Source organism: Myotis nattereri (genome assembly GCF_964212035.1).
Source record: "Myotis nattereri genome assembly, chromosome: 3".
Classification (NCBI taxonomy): Eukaryota; Metazoa; Chordata; class Mammalia; order Chiroptera; family Vespertilionidae; genus Myotis; species Myotis nattereri.
Window position 1 is genome coordinate 148,303,581 of NC_138077.1, and position 18,252 is coordinate 148,321,832.

At 40.0% G+C, this 18,252-nt stretch overlaps 1 protein-coding gene across 1 annotated transcript in view; it reads right to left on the reverse strand.

The window, feature by feature from the left end:
* Positions 1–231: 231 nt before the first annotated feature.
* Positions 232–18,252, reverse strand: part of LRRC8C (leucine rich repeat containing 8 VRAC subunit C) — an 84,050-nt gene continuing 66,029 nt past the window's right edge. The window contains exon 4 of the mRNA XM_081087771.1: positions 232–2,672. Within this exon, the coding sequence (XP_080943897.1) occupies positions 399–2,672 (2,274 nt within the window). The 3' untranslated portion in view covers positions 232–398. The remainder of the gene's footprint in view (positions 2,673–18,252) is intronic.

An 18,252-nucleotide genomic window follows, 5' to 3' on the forward strand; every position in this document is an offset into this window, starting at 1 on the left:
AGGTGTAAACAAGCTAACAATGACCTTGGCAAAATATCTTCATCTATTTAAAAAAACACCCAGAAGCATGCAACTTAAAATGCTTTCCCTTTCACAAGAATTAACTGAAAAACAACGACAACAACATCAACAAAAACAGAAAAACAGATGGAACCACCAGTTTCTGTTAGTAAAAAAAAATAATAGGTACATTAGGTTCCAAGACAAATAAAACTTTAAAATATTAATATTGAAAAAATACAATTAAATTTTTATTAAAAAATACATACTCCTGACTTGATCTTTGTGTACATTTTGTTTTGTGTGAAAAGAAAAACTGGAAAGGCATTAACACTACCTAATTATTTATACTGTATTTGGTAGAAGCATGTTTCAGTCAAACTTTAAACAAAAATAAGTTATTCTGTTTTCATTTGCTCCCGGACATCAGAAGGCAGAGTGTCAAACAGGGCATCTTCCACAACTAAACCAGCTCTCTTCAGAGCTCGACAGTCACCTAGTTCGGGAGGAAGGGTTTCAAAGTGATTGCCTTTAAGATCTAAGTAGGAAAGGAACTGTAAATTTCCAATTTTTGGTGAAAGTATTGATAGGCTGTTTTTCCCAATCTTCAGAGTTTTAAGTTTCTTGCAGAAGTAGAGTTCGTCTGGAAGGTTCTCCACTTTGTTACAAGTGATGGAAAAATACTGTAAACTTTGTAGAACTCCAACTTCAGGGGGGATAAAACGAATGTCATTGTAGGACAGGTCCAAATATCGGATTTTGTTGCATAGGAAGAGGTGGGAAGGCAGCACCTCTATTTTGTTGTGACTGAAAGACAGACGCTCCAGGCTGGTGAGTTTCTTTATATGCTCTGGGATATAGGCGATGCTGTTATGCCACAGTTTTAACACTGTCAGCTTCCTCAGGTGCTGGAAGCTAACGATCTCTTCTATAGATTTCAGATTATTCTCCTTGAGGTCCAATTCCTGGAGGCTGAGCAGGCTGAACACGGCATGAGGAATGCGCTCCAGGTCACAGTGCACCAGCTCCAGCTCGGTCAGGTTGGTCATCTTCTTTAAATTGTTGAGCATCACCAGCTTGGTGCCATCGTTATGTATGCACATCTTCTGGAGATGGCTGGACACATCAACCACTGCCTGAGGGATCTTGGAAAGGTTGCTTTTGATAGAGAGGATTTTAAGGCTTTTGAGGTCCCTCAAAGACTCCAGGGCGACGTTTTTGGAAATATCGTGACTTAGAGAGCCAACCAGGTAGAGCTCTTCCAGATTCCGGAGTCCATACATCCAGGGGGGCAGCTCCCTCATGTCGTCAAACTTGACGCTCAGGACCTTGAGGTTTTCCTTCAGGAAGGAGAGCGCCGCGCTGTGGATTTTGACTGAGCACTGGTGGAGAGAGAGCTCTTGGAGATTGTCTAGCTGCGCAACGGTGGCTGGTATCATCACGTTCTTAATGATCTCAAGCTTTAGCGACTGCAACTCTGTAATTTCAAAAACAGTGTCTGGAAGGCCAGAGAGCATGATGAGAGGCAATTCCAGGCGGTTGTGGGCATTCGTCTGTAGCTTCTGCCTCAGCTTGTCGGGAGTCCACTCGTTATTTAAGTTCAGCTGCTTTAATTTGTTTTCACTCACTTCAGACAGGAACACTGCAAATCGCTTGGAATACAGAGGGTCATACTGATCTATCATATGAAGCATAAAAGCAAAGTCATTTTTCACGTCTGGAATATCATCGATTCCAGTCTCCTGCCGGACATATTCAAAAGAGTATTCCTTTAGAGAGCGGTAGAACAGCCAGTATAAGGTGTAAAGGCACGTCAGCCCGTAGATGCTTACGAAGCACAGGTAGCAAAAGGAGAGTTTTGAGAACAAGTGTGCCATGGTATGATTGCAAGAAAAGTTCTTATACCCAGTCATGTCCTGGATGTCAACATTACAGTCCACTGTAAACTGGACCTTGGAAACCAGGGCGCTGTTGTATGCAATGATGATTAGGAATTTTATAACCTTAAGTACAGTCTGGCGAACATACATAGCATATAGTATATCACCTTCTTCTACATGCAGCCTGAACTTCTTCACCTTCTCAAATAAGGCCTTCGCTTGCTCCCCTTCCTTCTTATCCAGAGCCCCTGCAGTGGATTTGTCAACCACAAACTTCTCAGGAATTGACTTTAATGACTGAGAGTTGACCAGGGTGCCTTCTGGACCAGACTGGGTGGTGTTGGACCTGCTCATGTTGTTCTTCCTGTTGTCCTTCTCTTCTGAGTCCTCCCCGGACACTTCTGATAAAGCCCGTGTGGTCCAGGGAGAGTCAAAACACTTCCCCAGGATGGAGATGAAATGTTCTATTTTGGAGCTGGAACCAGGGAACTTGAACCAAAAGTTGCTGCACAGCATGAAGATCAGGGTGTGGATGAGGACAAGGTAAGGGAAGTACTTGGCATACCAGTGGAGGGCTCGCTCATAGCACATCTGGTTTATAAAGCTGTACTGCTGAAGGTCCAGATCTGTCTTCAGGCCTTTCATTTCCACAGTGACCGGGTTAGTCGAAGATGGGTTAGGTGGAGGCAGTGGGGTGGTTCCGGCAACTGCTTGAGAGACATTCAGAACGGAAGAGTGGTTCTCAGACGGCTGAACTCTTTTCGGAAGGCAAATGATCTTGTCTTGCATGACCTGAAACACAGAAATAATATTTTCAAATTATATTATTCAAAGAGCTTTCATAATGTCATTAGTGCAAAGAAAGCAGCAATAACATCCAATAAATGTCCATTTCCTTTGTCTGGAGAATACAACGTTCAATTCCTGCACAATGTTTTATTCTTAACCCGCATGTTGGAAAAATGAAAATTTATGACTTTGTTAATCACGTCTAAGTTATGACATAAAACACGGCAGTTTTGTTGACACAGAAAGATTCATAACAAAATAAATCTTTAAATAACTGTCATGTATTTTTAAAATGTTGCATTTTCTCTCTCTCGCTGGGAGAACCAGTCATTGGTCTGGGAAGTACATCCCTTTATCAGGCTCAGTCTTGAGCTGGATGGCTCCCAAGATTTCGATTCACTTGTGTATGAGAAATGAAAGGATTGAAAGGAGAAAATATGGAAGAAATGCCTGTCTTTACAATTTCCTCTTCTCCTTCTAACCATACCCTGGATGACATGCACAGATGAAAGTGAATGGTTTTAATAGGATGGGAATTTCCCAAGCTTTTATAAAAACCATATCTTCAGAGAGAGGGGAAAGAATACACAGGTGTTCAAGAGTGAAACAAGTATGTTTAATCTTGCTCACTTTTCAAAGTATTACATTGAGAACTTCTCTCCTTGTATAAATACTGAAATTTGTTGAAAAAAAATATTAAGCCAGCATAAGAATATCTAGCAGTCTCATAAGATTGCAATTTGGGTAAGAGAGAATGTATCCTTTGAGAAGATTAGGTAGTATGAGGCAGAATGCAGCTTGAATCAATCTGGAGGAGTCACCCCCAGAGAGAAACACACGGAACTGGGACTCGGTGAACAATAAGCAAACAGTTCAGAGGAGTAATAACCAAGGAATTGACAGCAATAATATGTGGAATTAATAATGCAGGGAAAGTCTCCTTGTACCTTAAAATATCAAATGACTAGAAATCTATAGTGTTCAGTAATTCTGCAACAGCAAATGTTTAGTAATTTGGCAACAGCTAAGTCCTTTATATTGACTAGAGAAGTAGAAACTGAGTCCACTGCAAAGCGGACTGTTAAGGCCACAAACTGGTGACATGGGAGATACAGCCCCCCAGACAGAATTACAAGGTCTGACAATGAGGTGGAGCATCCAACAGAGTAGAATGCCTGGTACATAGAAGACCACCAGCCCACATTTGCTGAGAAAGTGAATGAACCCAGAACTGACACTAGTCCTTCCAATTCAGAGTTGCCATAGGTCTGTGTGTGGACCACATCTCCTCTAGAAATGAAGATAAGGATGGTTATTATAGTAATGCAGCAGCAAGCTTATGTTGTATTTAACATGCAACTGACTTATTTTAAAAATGCCATGGGTATTAATTCTTTAAATTGTCACCTTGACCTGATGAGGCAGGCACTCCTATTATTCCCATTTCACAGATGAGGAGACCAAAACACAGAGAGGTTACGTTACTTGCTCATGTCATCTAGCCCAGCCCACCAGGACCCAGAGTCAACATTCTTGTTTTATTTTACTGAATTTCTAGGATTAAACCAAAAGGATCCCAACCTGATAGTAATTTAAAAATTACCTTATATGAGTTATTCCTGTTTTGGGGGAAAAGCTTAAATTTTCCCATATCCTAAGCAGATAACAAGGTAAAAAGAGAGGTTAGAGGAAGTGGGGGAGGGCAAGTTTCACCACAGGATTTATAAAAGCTCTGTCCTAGAATGTAAACCAGGGGGCCAATACTTACATAAATCAAAAGAAGAATAACAAACGTAATTGCATTCAGGGATTCAGTGGCTACAGAGGTGTGAGAACTGAACAGCGGTCTTCATAGAATATTCTCACTTACCCATGCTAGAGAAAAAATGTTGAGCATGCCCATTCAGTATACCTATGTGTATTCATAAGTATATCCATAAAGTACTGTCAATCTCTATGTCAAATAATAGAAAAGCTTAGTTCTTTTCCCTTTAAGGTAAATATGAGTAAAACTTTTAATTTTTATCTAATATCTAAGTGGAGCGTCCTTCATTTATCTTGGGGTCAAGCACTATACCATGGAATCCCAGGAACAGAAATCAGTAGGAGAAAGCCTAAACAAATGCCAGACTACCTTGGAGGAATATAAAAGAGAACGAGTAAGAAAGTCAGTGTTTGTGTTCTGTTCTGAATGTTTTCCTATTCGTGGTCTCAGAAGGACTTCAACAGTCTGTGGAGGAGGCAGAAGGTGGGGGCCTGAGACCAGCGGGGAAAAGGGATTGCTTCCCTGAGCACCTTCTCCAAGAGTGACACCTTTATGCTAACATGCTAATATGACATCGCTAGTGGTGTGATGAAAACCGGTGTGAAAGCAGTTAGAAGGTAAAAAGGCAGGCACCTTCCTAAGGTGCTAAATCCCTGCCAAGCAACCAGGCAGCCCCATTTCTGTCCCCCTGCCCAGCCCTTTCCCAGGCTTGCTCCTAATGATGGAAGGTGATAGACCTCTGCACCGGGGTTGGGTAGGTTTCAGGTTATGCACTGCACCAAGGTGCCCAGCTAAGGGGCACCTCGCTTGGCTATGGCCACACAGTAGGGGGTCCTTTTATTTATTCTGAACAAAGGCACCTGATCAGTGCCTCTGCCATGCTAGGGAGGCAGGTCATATTCTCCCCATTCTACAAAAGAAATCGACCAAGGTAACATACTTGCCCAAGTTCACATAGCTAGAAAATGATAAAGCAGGAATTTGAACCCATCTTTTCCACAACGTACTGTCCTTCCACCACTCCACACAGTCTCACCAACTCACCAAGCTTCTGCTAGGATGCCTTTATAGAGAACGGCCCAGGGTAGGAGGGTAATTAATACATAGACGGTCTCCAGAAACTCCTCTCAGTCTTTGGCATCTATTTCTCTTTCAATCTTCACAAAGATATAAATTTTAAAATGTATATGGTTAAATCCCAGAAAGGTAAAGACAGTGGCCTATTTTCCAGAAGCCGTTAAATTCTGAGAACTGAGCACAGAGTAGAAAAAACACTAGACTTGAGTCACAAAGAACAATAACTGCTTGTGCTGCTAAGAGAACATATGCTGAGAAGACTCCAGCAGAGACACAGCTCAGAGTAGACGTCGCAAGGAAGGCGATGGCAAGCTGTCTAAACCAAAACTATGAAAAGGAACAAAGCAGTTTACTCACCAGTAAAGAGTGTGGAGATTTAAACAATAACATAATTTAAAAAAAGAGGAAGTGTTCCAGTTATCCTCCATGTTTAATGGAAACTGTATTTCTGAACACTACAACTTGGAGAAGAACTGGGAGAAGGATCAGTATTTTCAAATTATAGTAAAGAGAAGGAAGATAAAAGAATAAGTCAGACAGGATTCTTACAAAAAAGAAAAAAAGGACCAGCTGGTGTGGCTCAGTAGTTGAGCGTCAACCCATGAACTAGGAGATCAAGGTTGGGGCACAATCTCCAGCAGGGGGCATGCAGAAGGCAGCTGATCAATGTTTCTCTCTCATTGATGTTTTGCCCTCTCTCCCTCTCCTTTCCTCTCTCTCTAAAAAATCAATTAAAAATATTTTTTTAAAAAAGAGGACACTGGTTTTTAGCAGCTTCCATCTCACCTGTGTGGACAGAATCCCTGTTGATTTTCATTGCCAGATGTTATGTGGGCTCTTCTTGGCACTGCTGCTCCAGGCTGGGCAGCCTAGTATAGGTGTCTGAACTGGGATTGAGACCCCTTGCTCGTTGGGGAGGAGGGGTCGAACCTCTGTAGCTGAGATAACCCTCCAGATTCTCAACTGCCACATGGGGTATGGGGCCAACCAGTTTAACATCTCTGCCCCTCCTACCAGTCTTAAAGTAGCTTCTTCTTTACATCCTTAGTTATAGGACTTCTGTTCATCTAGTCTCTGCATGGCCATCCAGATTGACAGTCCTATAATTTAGTTGTAATGTTGATGTGGTGAAAGGAGGAGGGGAAGGCAACTTCTCCCGACTCCTCCATCTTGGATCAAACCTCAGTGTCTCTTTTGTTCAAAGTCATTTCGTTATAACACTGATGAGATACTATATAGACACTTAACTCTCACTTACGTCCATTAGCCTATGGTAAAATTGGTTTCATTATATGTCATTCCACTTAAAGTCACAGAACCCATGGGCCACATTATGCGAGAACTTACTGTACTTCATTTCTTTTTACCTTTATCCAGTAATTTAAGGATTAGATTGTAAAACAAGTCCTAAAGAAAGGCTTCAAAACAAATTTTGAAGGAATAGTTGTAGGGTTCCAGACTGCTGATGCAGGACCAACACAATGCTCGGGGAAGAAGTGGGAGAAAGCCCCGCCCCAACCCCATTCTCTCAAACACTGAGGCGCAGACCATCGCCAGCTCTCGCACACGTCACACCTGGAGGAATGCCACCAGCATCTCCTAGGGGCAACCCTGAGGAGGAAAGGAAGCTGGAGACTGGAGCTACATGGAGGGTTTGTGCAGTGGGAGGGAGAGAAGGGGGAAAAGATACTGGGGAGAGAAAGACATTAAAAAGGCAAACTGAACAAAAGAATCTGATCCAAAATATAGGAAGGTGAGGAAGTGGATATGAAAATATTCTTGAACAAAATCATCTATGTTAAGGGAAATACCTAAGTTAGTTTGGGAATGAGGAAAGGAACACATAAAAGAAGGTGAGTCACTGAGAGGAAAGATCATGAGAAGCCAAGGCAACAAAGATGGCTAAACTCTCCTGGACAAACAGGCTTGGAGGTAGAAGGCGAGTCAGCAGAGCAGAAAGGGGTTAGAACAGAAAAAAAACAGGTCAAGCAACGTGGTAGGAGGCTGAAGTATACACTCACTATTTCTATTTTGGGATGTAAATACCTTTTGATATTCCCCAAACTTTTGGCAAAATCCGCTACACACACACACACACACACACACACACACACACACACAACTATCACTACACTTGTTATGAATGGGTTTTCTAGACATCACAGCAAAAGTCAAGTAAATTTCATGCTTGATCCAAATTATACAGACAGGGAGAGTTTGCCTGGGAGGGTAAAAATCTACAATCTAAGCTGTTCCCATGGGAGCAGGAACTGAGACCATGAGAACCTAATCCTTGCAGGAATCTGTCAGAACTTGGGGTGGGCTGTGGACTGGAATTTGACCCAATATCCCCAAGATCCCAAGAAGCAGCTGACATCTAGGTGACAGAAATACTTCTGTCATAAAATGCTCCTCTAGTCTTTACAATTACAGTCCCTAGGGGAATAAAAATCTACATGTAAATTTGTTCCGTGATTATGATTATATCTACGTAATATTTCTGGAAAAGAAACCCAAGGGTTGTAGGGATTAGAGAAATTGGCTCACTAAAATTAGGATTTATGAATTCTCATTTTGCAAATTATTTTGAGATAACACAGCAACTGTTTCTGGGAAGAAAAAAGGAACTCAGTTTCCTTAACTCTAAGGTAAATAAAATAAACTAAATTTCGTTTTTGTTTTTTATAGGGAGAGGTTTTCAAGAAAAATAGTGTAAAAATTCAAGTTTCCTTAAAGAAGGAAACAACCCATTGAAACCATGCCCTGAAATGCTGCTCAGTTCTAGGAAAAGAACTCAAATATTTAATATTGTAATTGTAAAGTTTACACCAGCAAGGAGATGCATTTTTTAAGGGTTTTAAAAAAATGTTTTTATTGATTTTTAGAGAGAGAAGAAGGGAAAAGGATAGAGAGATAGAAACACAGATGAGAGAGAAACATCACCGATTGGCTGCCTCCTGCATACCCCACCCTGGGGATCAAGCCCGCAACTTGGGCATATGCCTGACCAGGAATTGAACCATAACCTCTTGGTTCCAGGGTAGACTCTCAACCACTGAGCCACACCAGCCGTGCAGGAGATTCATTTTAAGTGGCGCTTGTGCAAACTTTATTTCATACAGAATTATCTTGCATAGACAATAAAATATTAGGGCCTTTTAATACTAATTTTCACAATTTTAAATCATGAATGTTCATAATCTTTGTATGATATACCTTTGATGACTGTTATTTGATTCTCAGTCCTTTGTTAGAATCATAACACCATTACAATGGAAAAGAGTAAGATCTTAATTTAGGCAGTTTCCAGAAAAGCACTGCAATGAAAGCAGAACCCTGCAGGATAACAAGTTGAAAAAGTACCATATTTGCATGAATGAGAAACCAGAGGGCTGAAGTTAAAACAAAACAAGACAAAAACAAAACAAAACCACTTAGCTTCAGTACAACAGCTTGAAATAACAAAGATAGAGCAACATAAGGACCAAGCTTAGTTATGAGCTGCCAGAGATATAAATGACATGAATGGGAGTGGTGTAGGACCATGTAGAACATAAATACTGAGTAGTCCTGAGTGGCGCCCTCAGGAAAAGTTAACCATTTTGGAGGATCTGCTATAGGTCAGCTATTATGTTAGGGATACCAAGAAAGATTAGCCCTCAAGGTCAAGCACAGGAGAGAGACAACCACATCTGCAATTAGTGTGATAAGTGCTCAAATTCAGGCTAGTCTATCACAATGATCTTTATAATCAACTTCTCTAGATACAGAAAAAACAACACCACCTCATTGATGTTATTTTTATTGAGATTAGACTACATTTATAAATTAATTTATGAATAACATCTTTATGGTGTTCATTACTCCTCTCCATGGTGTGGGTTTCCATTTGTTCACATCTAATTTTGTGTTTTTCAGGAGTGTTTTATTACTTTCCTCACATAGATTTTGGATATTTATTAAGTTATGCTTAAATATTTTTTTTTGCTATCATACATCTATTTTTCTTAAAAAACACTTTAACAAAAGGCAGAGTCCTCCCTTCACCTTTCCACATGCCCAAGCTGATTCTGAGTAAGCCCTGATGAGTCTGTTGCATGCTCTTCCAGATCTACACCTGTGCATTCACATCTGTATGATATATAAACACATGGGACCTCATTATGTGTATTCCTGCACCTGGAGTTTTCCATTCTCACAGCATGTCTTGGAGACCTTAACACACTGGCACACAGGGATCTAATTCATTCTAAGGACCACAGAATCACAGCGTGGAGGCACTACGTAATTTATTAATCACATTCCCATGATGATGTGCATTTAGGCAATTTTTCTACTGAAAGAAGTACCAGTCTCAAAAAATTACATGCTGTCTGATTTTACACGACATTCTATAAAGTAGAACCGAAATCAGATCAGCGGTTGCCAGAGGTTCACTGCAAAGGCTCAGCACCAGGGAATTCCTTGTGGTGTTGAGATTCTTTTGTAGCATTTTTGTGGTGGTGGTTACAAGAATTTGTACATGTTTTAAAACTCAAATATATATCTTGATTTGATAAAGAGTGCATTCTTATTTATTTTTTGTTAATACCCTCCTGAGGATACTTTTTCCCATTGATTTTTAGAGAGAGTGGAAGGAGGGAGCTCAGAACTCTTATCCGATTCATCACTTCTTTCAGCAACTAAGTGCAATTTAGTTTTTCCACCTGCTGATATTTTTAAATTCGGTGACTTTTTTATTTCCAAGATTTTTAACTTTTTATTATATCCATTTGCTCTTATGTCTTATCTGCCTCCTTTTTTATGTTATGTCTTCATCCTTTTGGCCATTGTAAATATACCTATTTTAACTTCATTGTTTGTTTCAAAGCTTAGTTTCATTGTAAGGGAATCAATGTTTCTTTTTTTTTCATAGGTAACAGAGGTTATTTTATTTTATTTATTTATTTTAATTGTCTTATTGCTTAAAGTATTGCAAAGAGTATTACATATGTCTCCTACTCCCCAGTGTCTTGTGTCCATTGGTTATGCTTATATGCATGCATACAAGTCCTTCGGTTGATCTCTTACTCACCCCGGCTCCTGCCCCCCAACCCTCCGGGAATCAATGTTTCAACTGCTAATTTTGTTGAGAGCCTTTCCTAGCATCGTTTTCTTCATGTGTTCTGGGCGTTAGGCTTGTTCTGAGAAGAAAACTGTTTTCCACCACCTCTCACACGCTCTTTTGTGGTTTCCTGCACCCAGCCCCCAGGCCCCGAACCCACCAGTAGGTCTTCTCATGGTATTTTGATGTTCCACTGTAATGTCAGGATCTCACGAATCCATTCCCGAAGCCCGTGGCAGGCTGACTCAGTTCCTGGTTGGGAGGCACCCCAATGCACAGCTTCCTCTGAGGCACCAGACCCAGCATCCAGTCAATCGCCATTCTTCTCCGCTTCCTTTTGGGAATGGGGGCCGCTGGCTTCCAACAGTGACCAGGCTCCAGGCTCTTATCAAGCCCGTGCATTTTTAGTTCCCTTTACTGGCAGGAGCTAAGGCCCTGGCTGCTACTACCTCCTTTTGGACGAGAGCCCAGCAGTTGTTTAGCCCCACTCAGGCTTTCATTTGTACTCGACAGAAATGCGTATCTTGCTTTTGAGTCCATGTCTGAATTTTTGTTATCTCTCTATACTTTATCTATCATGGCTAGAGTCATTGAACAGAGGGAGTATTTTGAAGTATAAGACTTGCTTTATCTTCTTCTCCAGAAGACACAGTGTGGGTGTGGGTGTTTTCAATAAAAATTAGTGTCCAGACTCACATGGAAAATCAGCATTCTGCATTCTTTTTTTTTTTTAAATATATTTTATTGATTTTTTACAGAGAGGAAGGGAGAGAGATAGAGAGTTAGAAACATCGATGAGAGAGAAACATCGATCAGCTGCCTCCTGCACATCTCCTACTGGGGATACACCAGCAACCCAGGTACATGCCCTTGACCGGAATCGAACCTGGGACCCCTCAGTCCGCAGGCCGACACTCTATCCACTGAGCCAAACAGGTTTCGGCAGCATTCTGCATTCTTTGGGTAGCGCCAAACAGGGCAAACCTGTAATGCCAAATTCCCCTCCCCACGAAAAAGAGGCCGAATGTCTTTACACACCTCCCACTAGCAGCAGATGAAGCACTTATCTTCCTACAACTTCAACAATTAAGTCCATTACTATTTTTCTATGAACAATCCCCCAACAACTATTTCCCCAGTTTAGACTTGAAATCATAATTATGACTATATTATCACTGAAAGAAGTGAGACAATTTGCTGCGTATGATAAAACAACTGGTGTTATTATACGTTAACTTGTCATCCAGGGGTATTCTTCACATTGCAGTTTATTCTTTAGACAGTGCTTTCATATTGTTATGGCAAGTGTGATAAAAACAGGAAGACTGGAGCCACAGAAAAGGCCATTGATCAATATAAAGGTGATTTATTTTATCTTTTACCCCCTCTCTGCTCCACAGACTCAAATACAGCTGGTTCCTGATAGTTCTACCCTAAAGCTGATCACTCAGATTTGTCCCCATTCTATTAACAAACCAAGTTATCTCCTGCTGACCAAAGAATGACCTAGCAAAACAGATTGCAAAGACCTACTCCCCTGGATTTGTTCATCCTTACCAAGGACAGACTGTCCTTTATCAGCTAAAACGTAGTGAATATCTACTATTTGCGAACCATCACAAGAAAATCAAGGAGTCAGACCCAATGTTCACTATTCTGAAAGCACTTAAAACAGGGGTCCTCAAACTTTTTAAACAGGGGGCCAGTTCACTGTCCCTCAGACCATTGAAGGGCCGGACTATAGTTTTAAAAAAAACTATGAACAAATTCCTATGCACACTGCACATATCTTATTTTGAAGTAAAATAAACAAAACGGGAACAAATACAATATTTGTATTTGCATGTGGCCCACGGGCCGTAGTTTGAGGACCCCTGACTTAAAATCTCGCTGGAGAAACATAAATAGCCATATGAAAAGTCAAACAGGAGTGCGAACGAGGCAATACATACACGTCGTGAATAGTGTGGTAAGTACATTAAATGTTCAGGCTTGGAGTGAGCAGGGAAGGCTTGATGGAATAGGAGCAGCTTCCCTGGGACCTCAAAGCTCCTGGGCTTGGACAGGTCCCTGGGGAAGTGTAAGGTCAGAACCTTGTGGGTTCCACAGACAGCACCAAAGGTGTACACTTAGGAAGAGCAAGGGAAAAGCTAAAGAAGATGGACTGTTGCTCTTCCTTTCTAAGGTAGACCCATTTCTCCTGGCAAAAGGGATGGAGATATAAGAGAAGAGAATTAATTTTTATGTCACTAAGTTATCAGTTAATGTACAATCTTAATTAATCTTGTTCTCCCAGAAACGAGGTGCTGGAGGACAAAGCCTCTATTTTCCAGAGGCGTGAAAGTCACCCTTATCAGTGCAGAATTAACTCTGAAGATGCAAATTTAGTATCAAGGCTAATTACGTCCTGAAAATATTTTAAGTCCAAAAAATACCTTGATGGGAAAGAAAAGGAACTGAGAAGGCAGAGAACATGGTTCCAGAGGGGAGAACATCTGCATGCTTTCATTTCTAGTAAGTGTCTTATTCCTTAGTCTTGCTATTCTCCAAATCCAATCCGTGAATACTTGGGGGCCATCGCCACTGGAGCACAAAAACACACCCATGGGCACCACAGACACTGCCTCACTCTCTCCAGCACAGCCAGGTCCTTGTCGAGATGGCAAAGCATAACTGCAAGGGTGTGGCCCCGTCATTTCCTGCCCACTGTGCACATGTTCTCTTCCTTGTTAATGATATTTAAAACGTATATGATCAACAGGAAGCAACACATTGTGTATGGACAAAGATTAGATCCAGATAGTAAAGAGAGAGAAAAAAGGTCTAAGCAACCTGCCAAGTTTGAAAGTGTTTATTTATTAATAGATCCAAGGGCTGCTGTTTTTATTGGTTGCTCATTTCTCCAAGAGCAACAGAAAAAGGAGAAGAAAAATCATAGCCGGGCAGCTCTGAGGCATGGAGTTGATGTTCTTAGAAAAATATCTAAGGGATTGGAGGGATGAGCTGATTAAAACTTGAATTTCTGAAGTTATGCATTCTCTCCGTAGTAAGGTATAACAACAGTACACTTGCTATAGGGTTCATCTGTACATGATTAAAAACCAGACATGAAGCACATCTTCTCACGTTAAGCATTGTCAGAGACTTCTGTGCTTGAGGACCAGTAAATGACACTAGTCTGGTAGAAGAATTAAACACTGAAAAACATACACCATAATTTCCTGAGTCATTACTATACAGAACAAGAATACATAGTTAAACAAAATTGGACCAGTGTTTTTACCTTCTGATTCTCCCTCTATCAGAGCACCAAAGAAAACATAGTGTAAAATTACTTGTTTTTTTCTTATCATTTTACTTCCTAGACCTTTAAACTCCTTAAAAGTAGGCTTCATCCTTCTTGACATTGACTGGCACAAATCAGATAGACAACAAACCAACACTGTGCCCCGCCAACGCAAAGGAAAGCAAAGCATAACAATAGCAAGTGCACACATTATAAACTCAGATGCCAGGGGACATCTGGAGATAGTCGCTTGCTAGCTACTTTCCTCTGAGATGAAACAATTCATTTCACACATCCTCCAAATGGGCAAGTGATGTCAGCCTAGCGATTCCTAAAGCCGGAGCGAAGTGCTGACTCATTTAAGAAACACAAACGGTGCCAGATTTGGGAGGCACTACCCATTTATTCCTAAGTGAAAAACCATCAAATCTACATTAGGATCATGTCTACATTTTGATAATTCCATAAAGGCAATTCTACTATCACTGTAAATATAGAAAAACTGAGTTTTCCATGGGTAAACATCACTATACATACTATGTATGTTAATTTAAAAAATAAACATATATTTTTATTGATTTCAGAGAGGAAGGGAGAGGAGAGAGAGATAGAAACATCAATGATGAGAGAGAATCATTGATTGGCTGCCTCCTGCATGCCCCTCACTGGGGATCAAGCCTGCAACCCGGGCCTGTGCCCTGACAGGGAATTAAACTATGCCCTCCTAGTTCATAAGTTGCCGCTCAACCACTGAGCCACACCTGAATGTTAATATTTTAAACCCTCGAGAGCCCGAGACTTTCCAGCCATCAAAGATGCTTTCATTTCTGTAGTTGCATCTTAGTTGCATTTGCTTTCTTTTTTTTTTTTGAGGAAAGCTGCTCCATGACACAAAAGCAATTAGAAAAAAAAAATTATCAAAAATGAGTGAATGCAATTCAGAACTGTTTTCATTTTGCTTCATAGCAGTTTTCCATAAGCCAAGTAGACTAGTGAATTACCTAACCCATGGCAATCTAAGACTTAAGTGCAAAGCACTCATTTCAAAATCAAAACCATGTGAGAAAATTCAGTGGATATACAAGAACTATAGATAAACATTAGGAACATACAATTTATGATTCATGAGAGACAACTTGTTTCAGTTGTTTGAAAATTTTGAAGTATTTATAATTATGCTCTTGAGATAATGAAGGAAAAGCTCTTTTTGAATCCACCATCAGGAACTGAACTCTTAGTTCTGTACTCAACTGTCTAAAATCGGGACACCCTGCAGTTCACTGACAGATCTGTGAGTAGGAGGAAGATTAAAAAAAAAAATTTGGAGAGTCCAAACAGAAACATAAATCCTTCGGACTATTCACACACAATGTCAAACAGCACAAAGTTACAGAATTCTAAACACCGGAAGAATCCAAATAACAACAACAACAACAATACATAACTGGACTGAAAGCATATTTTTAAAAACGATCATTTATTTTAGAAATTTACTATAATAATCAAAAGAATAATTTGCTATAGTGCTCAGCAATGAATGATGTCAACTGCCAGGCTGTGGTCCAATCTATGTGAAGGAATAGATGGTATCATTTATGAGAGAGAAGGAGCTGTACCTTGTGACATCATAGAAGGATTGCAGGTAAAACAAGAGTCATTACAATTCTTAGTCATTTAGCTGCGTTGGATGGTAGGACAGTTTCATTTTTCAGTCATGTGCTTTGTGGAAGTTAAGCTCTCTGGACTCCAGGAATACCATTAATTTGGATAAGAAAGGTTCCACACATTCCAGGCAAATAGATCAAACTTCAGTTATGGATTGTTTCTTTTACCTGACTTATCTCTGGTTAGAACTCAACACTATTCTTTGTTCCTCCTTCTTTCTAGGAGAAAGTGGGCTGGTAGAGATGGTAATGTCAAAGGAAAAGTATGGAACCTTGGTGCTGATAGGGTTTAAGGTTTAGAGTTCAAGTGGCTGGGGCTCTCTGTTGAACTCTCTCTTCAGAGCTTCTCTTGGGAGTCATCAATGTGAAATTTCTCTTATTCCTGGAGGCTGGAAGCTGGTGTGATATGTTGGGTCTGAAGCTGCCTCTTAGAAGTGGATCATACCCTATAAGAACAGCTCAGACAAGCTCTACTCCTGGCCTTAGGGACAGTCAATAATCTCCTCCTCTCTTGTCTCTTCCCTTTCCCCTCCTCCCTCTGACTCTTCCTTGCCTGGGTTCCCCTTTGTTTGCTCTCAAGTGCGGGGGGTGGGGTGGGGGGAGGCATGGAGGATGAGGAGGCTTCTTGAGCTGCCCTCTACCTTCTACCTTCTTCTGGTCCAGGTCACATAGGCCTTCAGTGCTTACCTGGTCTGGCTGAGTCACCAGAAGATTGATAGCAAAGTCTGGGGCCACAGCTTAGCTGTTGTTAAATGTTCTTGTCCTCTGTCTATATAGCTCCTACAAATTCCTCTGAGAGAAGGAAGCAGGGAGTGATGGGCAGGAAGAACTGGGGCATCTGGTCCTTGATCTTAGACTTCTCTCACTCTGTTTGCCAGAGATGCAACTAATCACAATGAGGACTATACTGGAAATGCCCCAAACGAGGACAAGACATTTGAAGTCTATATAGTTAAAGAGACTAAAAGTCATACTTTGCCATCCTATTTTTCACAATCAATCTGTGAAATGGAAATGCCTATCCTGCTCATTTAATAAAACTGAAGCTCAGGAAAAATTCATGTGTTTTACTTACAATCATATCAGAGAGCCCCAGCCACTTGAACTCTAATATGATTGTAATATCTCCATGTTTTCTGTGTGAAGTTTTGGAGAAAAAATTTAGCTTTTCTCTTTAAACTTATTTGATCTAACTAAAATTATAAAAATCAACCCAGATTTTGTATTTCCAGTGAGCATCTGAGGTCTCTTACGAGGTAAAATGATGATGTAGTTGACGGTGTATTTGTTAGATAAAAAATTTGTGGCTTATAGTCCAGAATTTCTAAAAATATAAAATTAAGCGACTAATCAATATAATCATGCATAATGTAATCTAGAAGGAAATGTTTTTTGATCATGCATTATGTGTTTTCTGAGTCCAATATCTAACACCTACATTTTAAAGGTTAATATCAATATCCCAAAACATAAGCTAACATATTTGAACTTAAGGTTACATACCCTTAGTTTTAGATATCAATGCAAAGAATCTCACCAGCTCTGAAGGACTACCTTACCTTGAGTAGGGAGATGTCAGCTCAATTTATAAAATAGCTTACTCTAACACTGCCACTCAGCATAGTTTACTTCTTAGGGAAGCTAATGTTTTGAATTTGCTATTACATGATGAAAAGTCACTGGGTACATTTAAAAGCTTTTATTCCTTTATTCCTAGAAATAGGAAGTGCTATTACATCAAAGAAATTGAAAGTCTTTATTTGCTAGAAACTTCCAAATGGACATTTTTTAAATTTTACCTTACCTCACAAGTCTGATTTTTAAAAAAAATAAGTTTTTATTCTTTGTAATACACCATATTATGCGCCCTCCCCCAGCCCCCGAATATATTTAAACCACCCTATACAGAATATAGAGAAAATTGATTTCCCCAGGTAGACCTAACTGTTCTTCCTCTTTTGCAGCCATTGCAATATCTGGTTATTACAATATGATCTCTCTCTCTCTCTCTCTCTCTCTCACACACACACACACACACACACACACACACTGCAGCAATTATCTTATGTTTTAGAAGGATATACCCAGTGACTTTTCATCATTTTGCCCCTCCAACTGTTTCTTAAGCTCCCTTGAAACATAGATGAAACCTTAAATTATTTTGTATTCCTATATTGCCTAACACAGTGCTGGGAACCTAGTCAAATTCAATAAATATGCACTGATTAATTTGCAGTTAAGCATAACACTTTATATATATATATATATATACACACACACACACACACACACACACACACACACAGAAGCTAGAGAGTAATCTGTCAAGAATGTTATAAAAGAGATTTTTACATTGAATGGGAACTTAAACATGATCACCTCTAAATTCTCTTCCACTTTTGAAATTGTTATTTTTATATTTTAAAAGAAATGTAACTAGCACAAGACTACAACCTTTATGGATTAGCATAAACCATTATCATGAAAATATCAACATTACTAAAAAACCACTAAACTTAAATACATTTTTAAAAATCCCTTAAAGACTGAAGTATATGAAATAGTTGATAAACATAAGCAAGCCCTCAAAAGTTCACTTGAAAATTGGTTGTTTAGAATGAAGGAAGCATTTTCCCACAAAACAACATGGAGGTTTTCAGATTGTCAGGGCAGCTCATAAAGTCCAA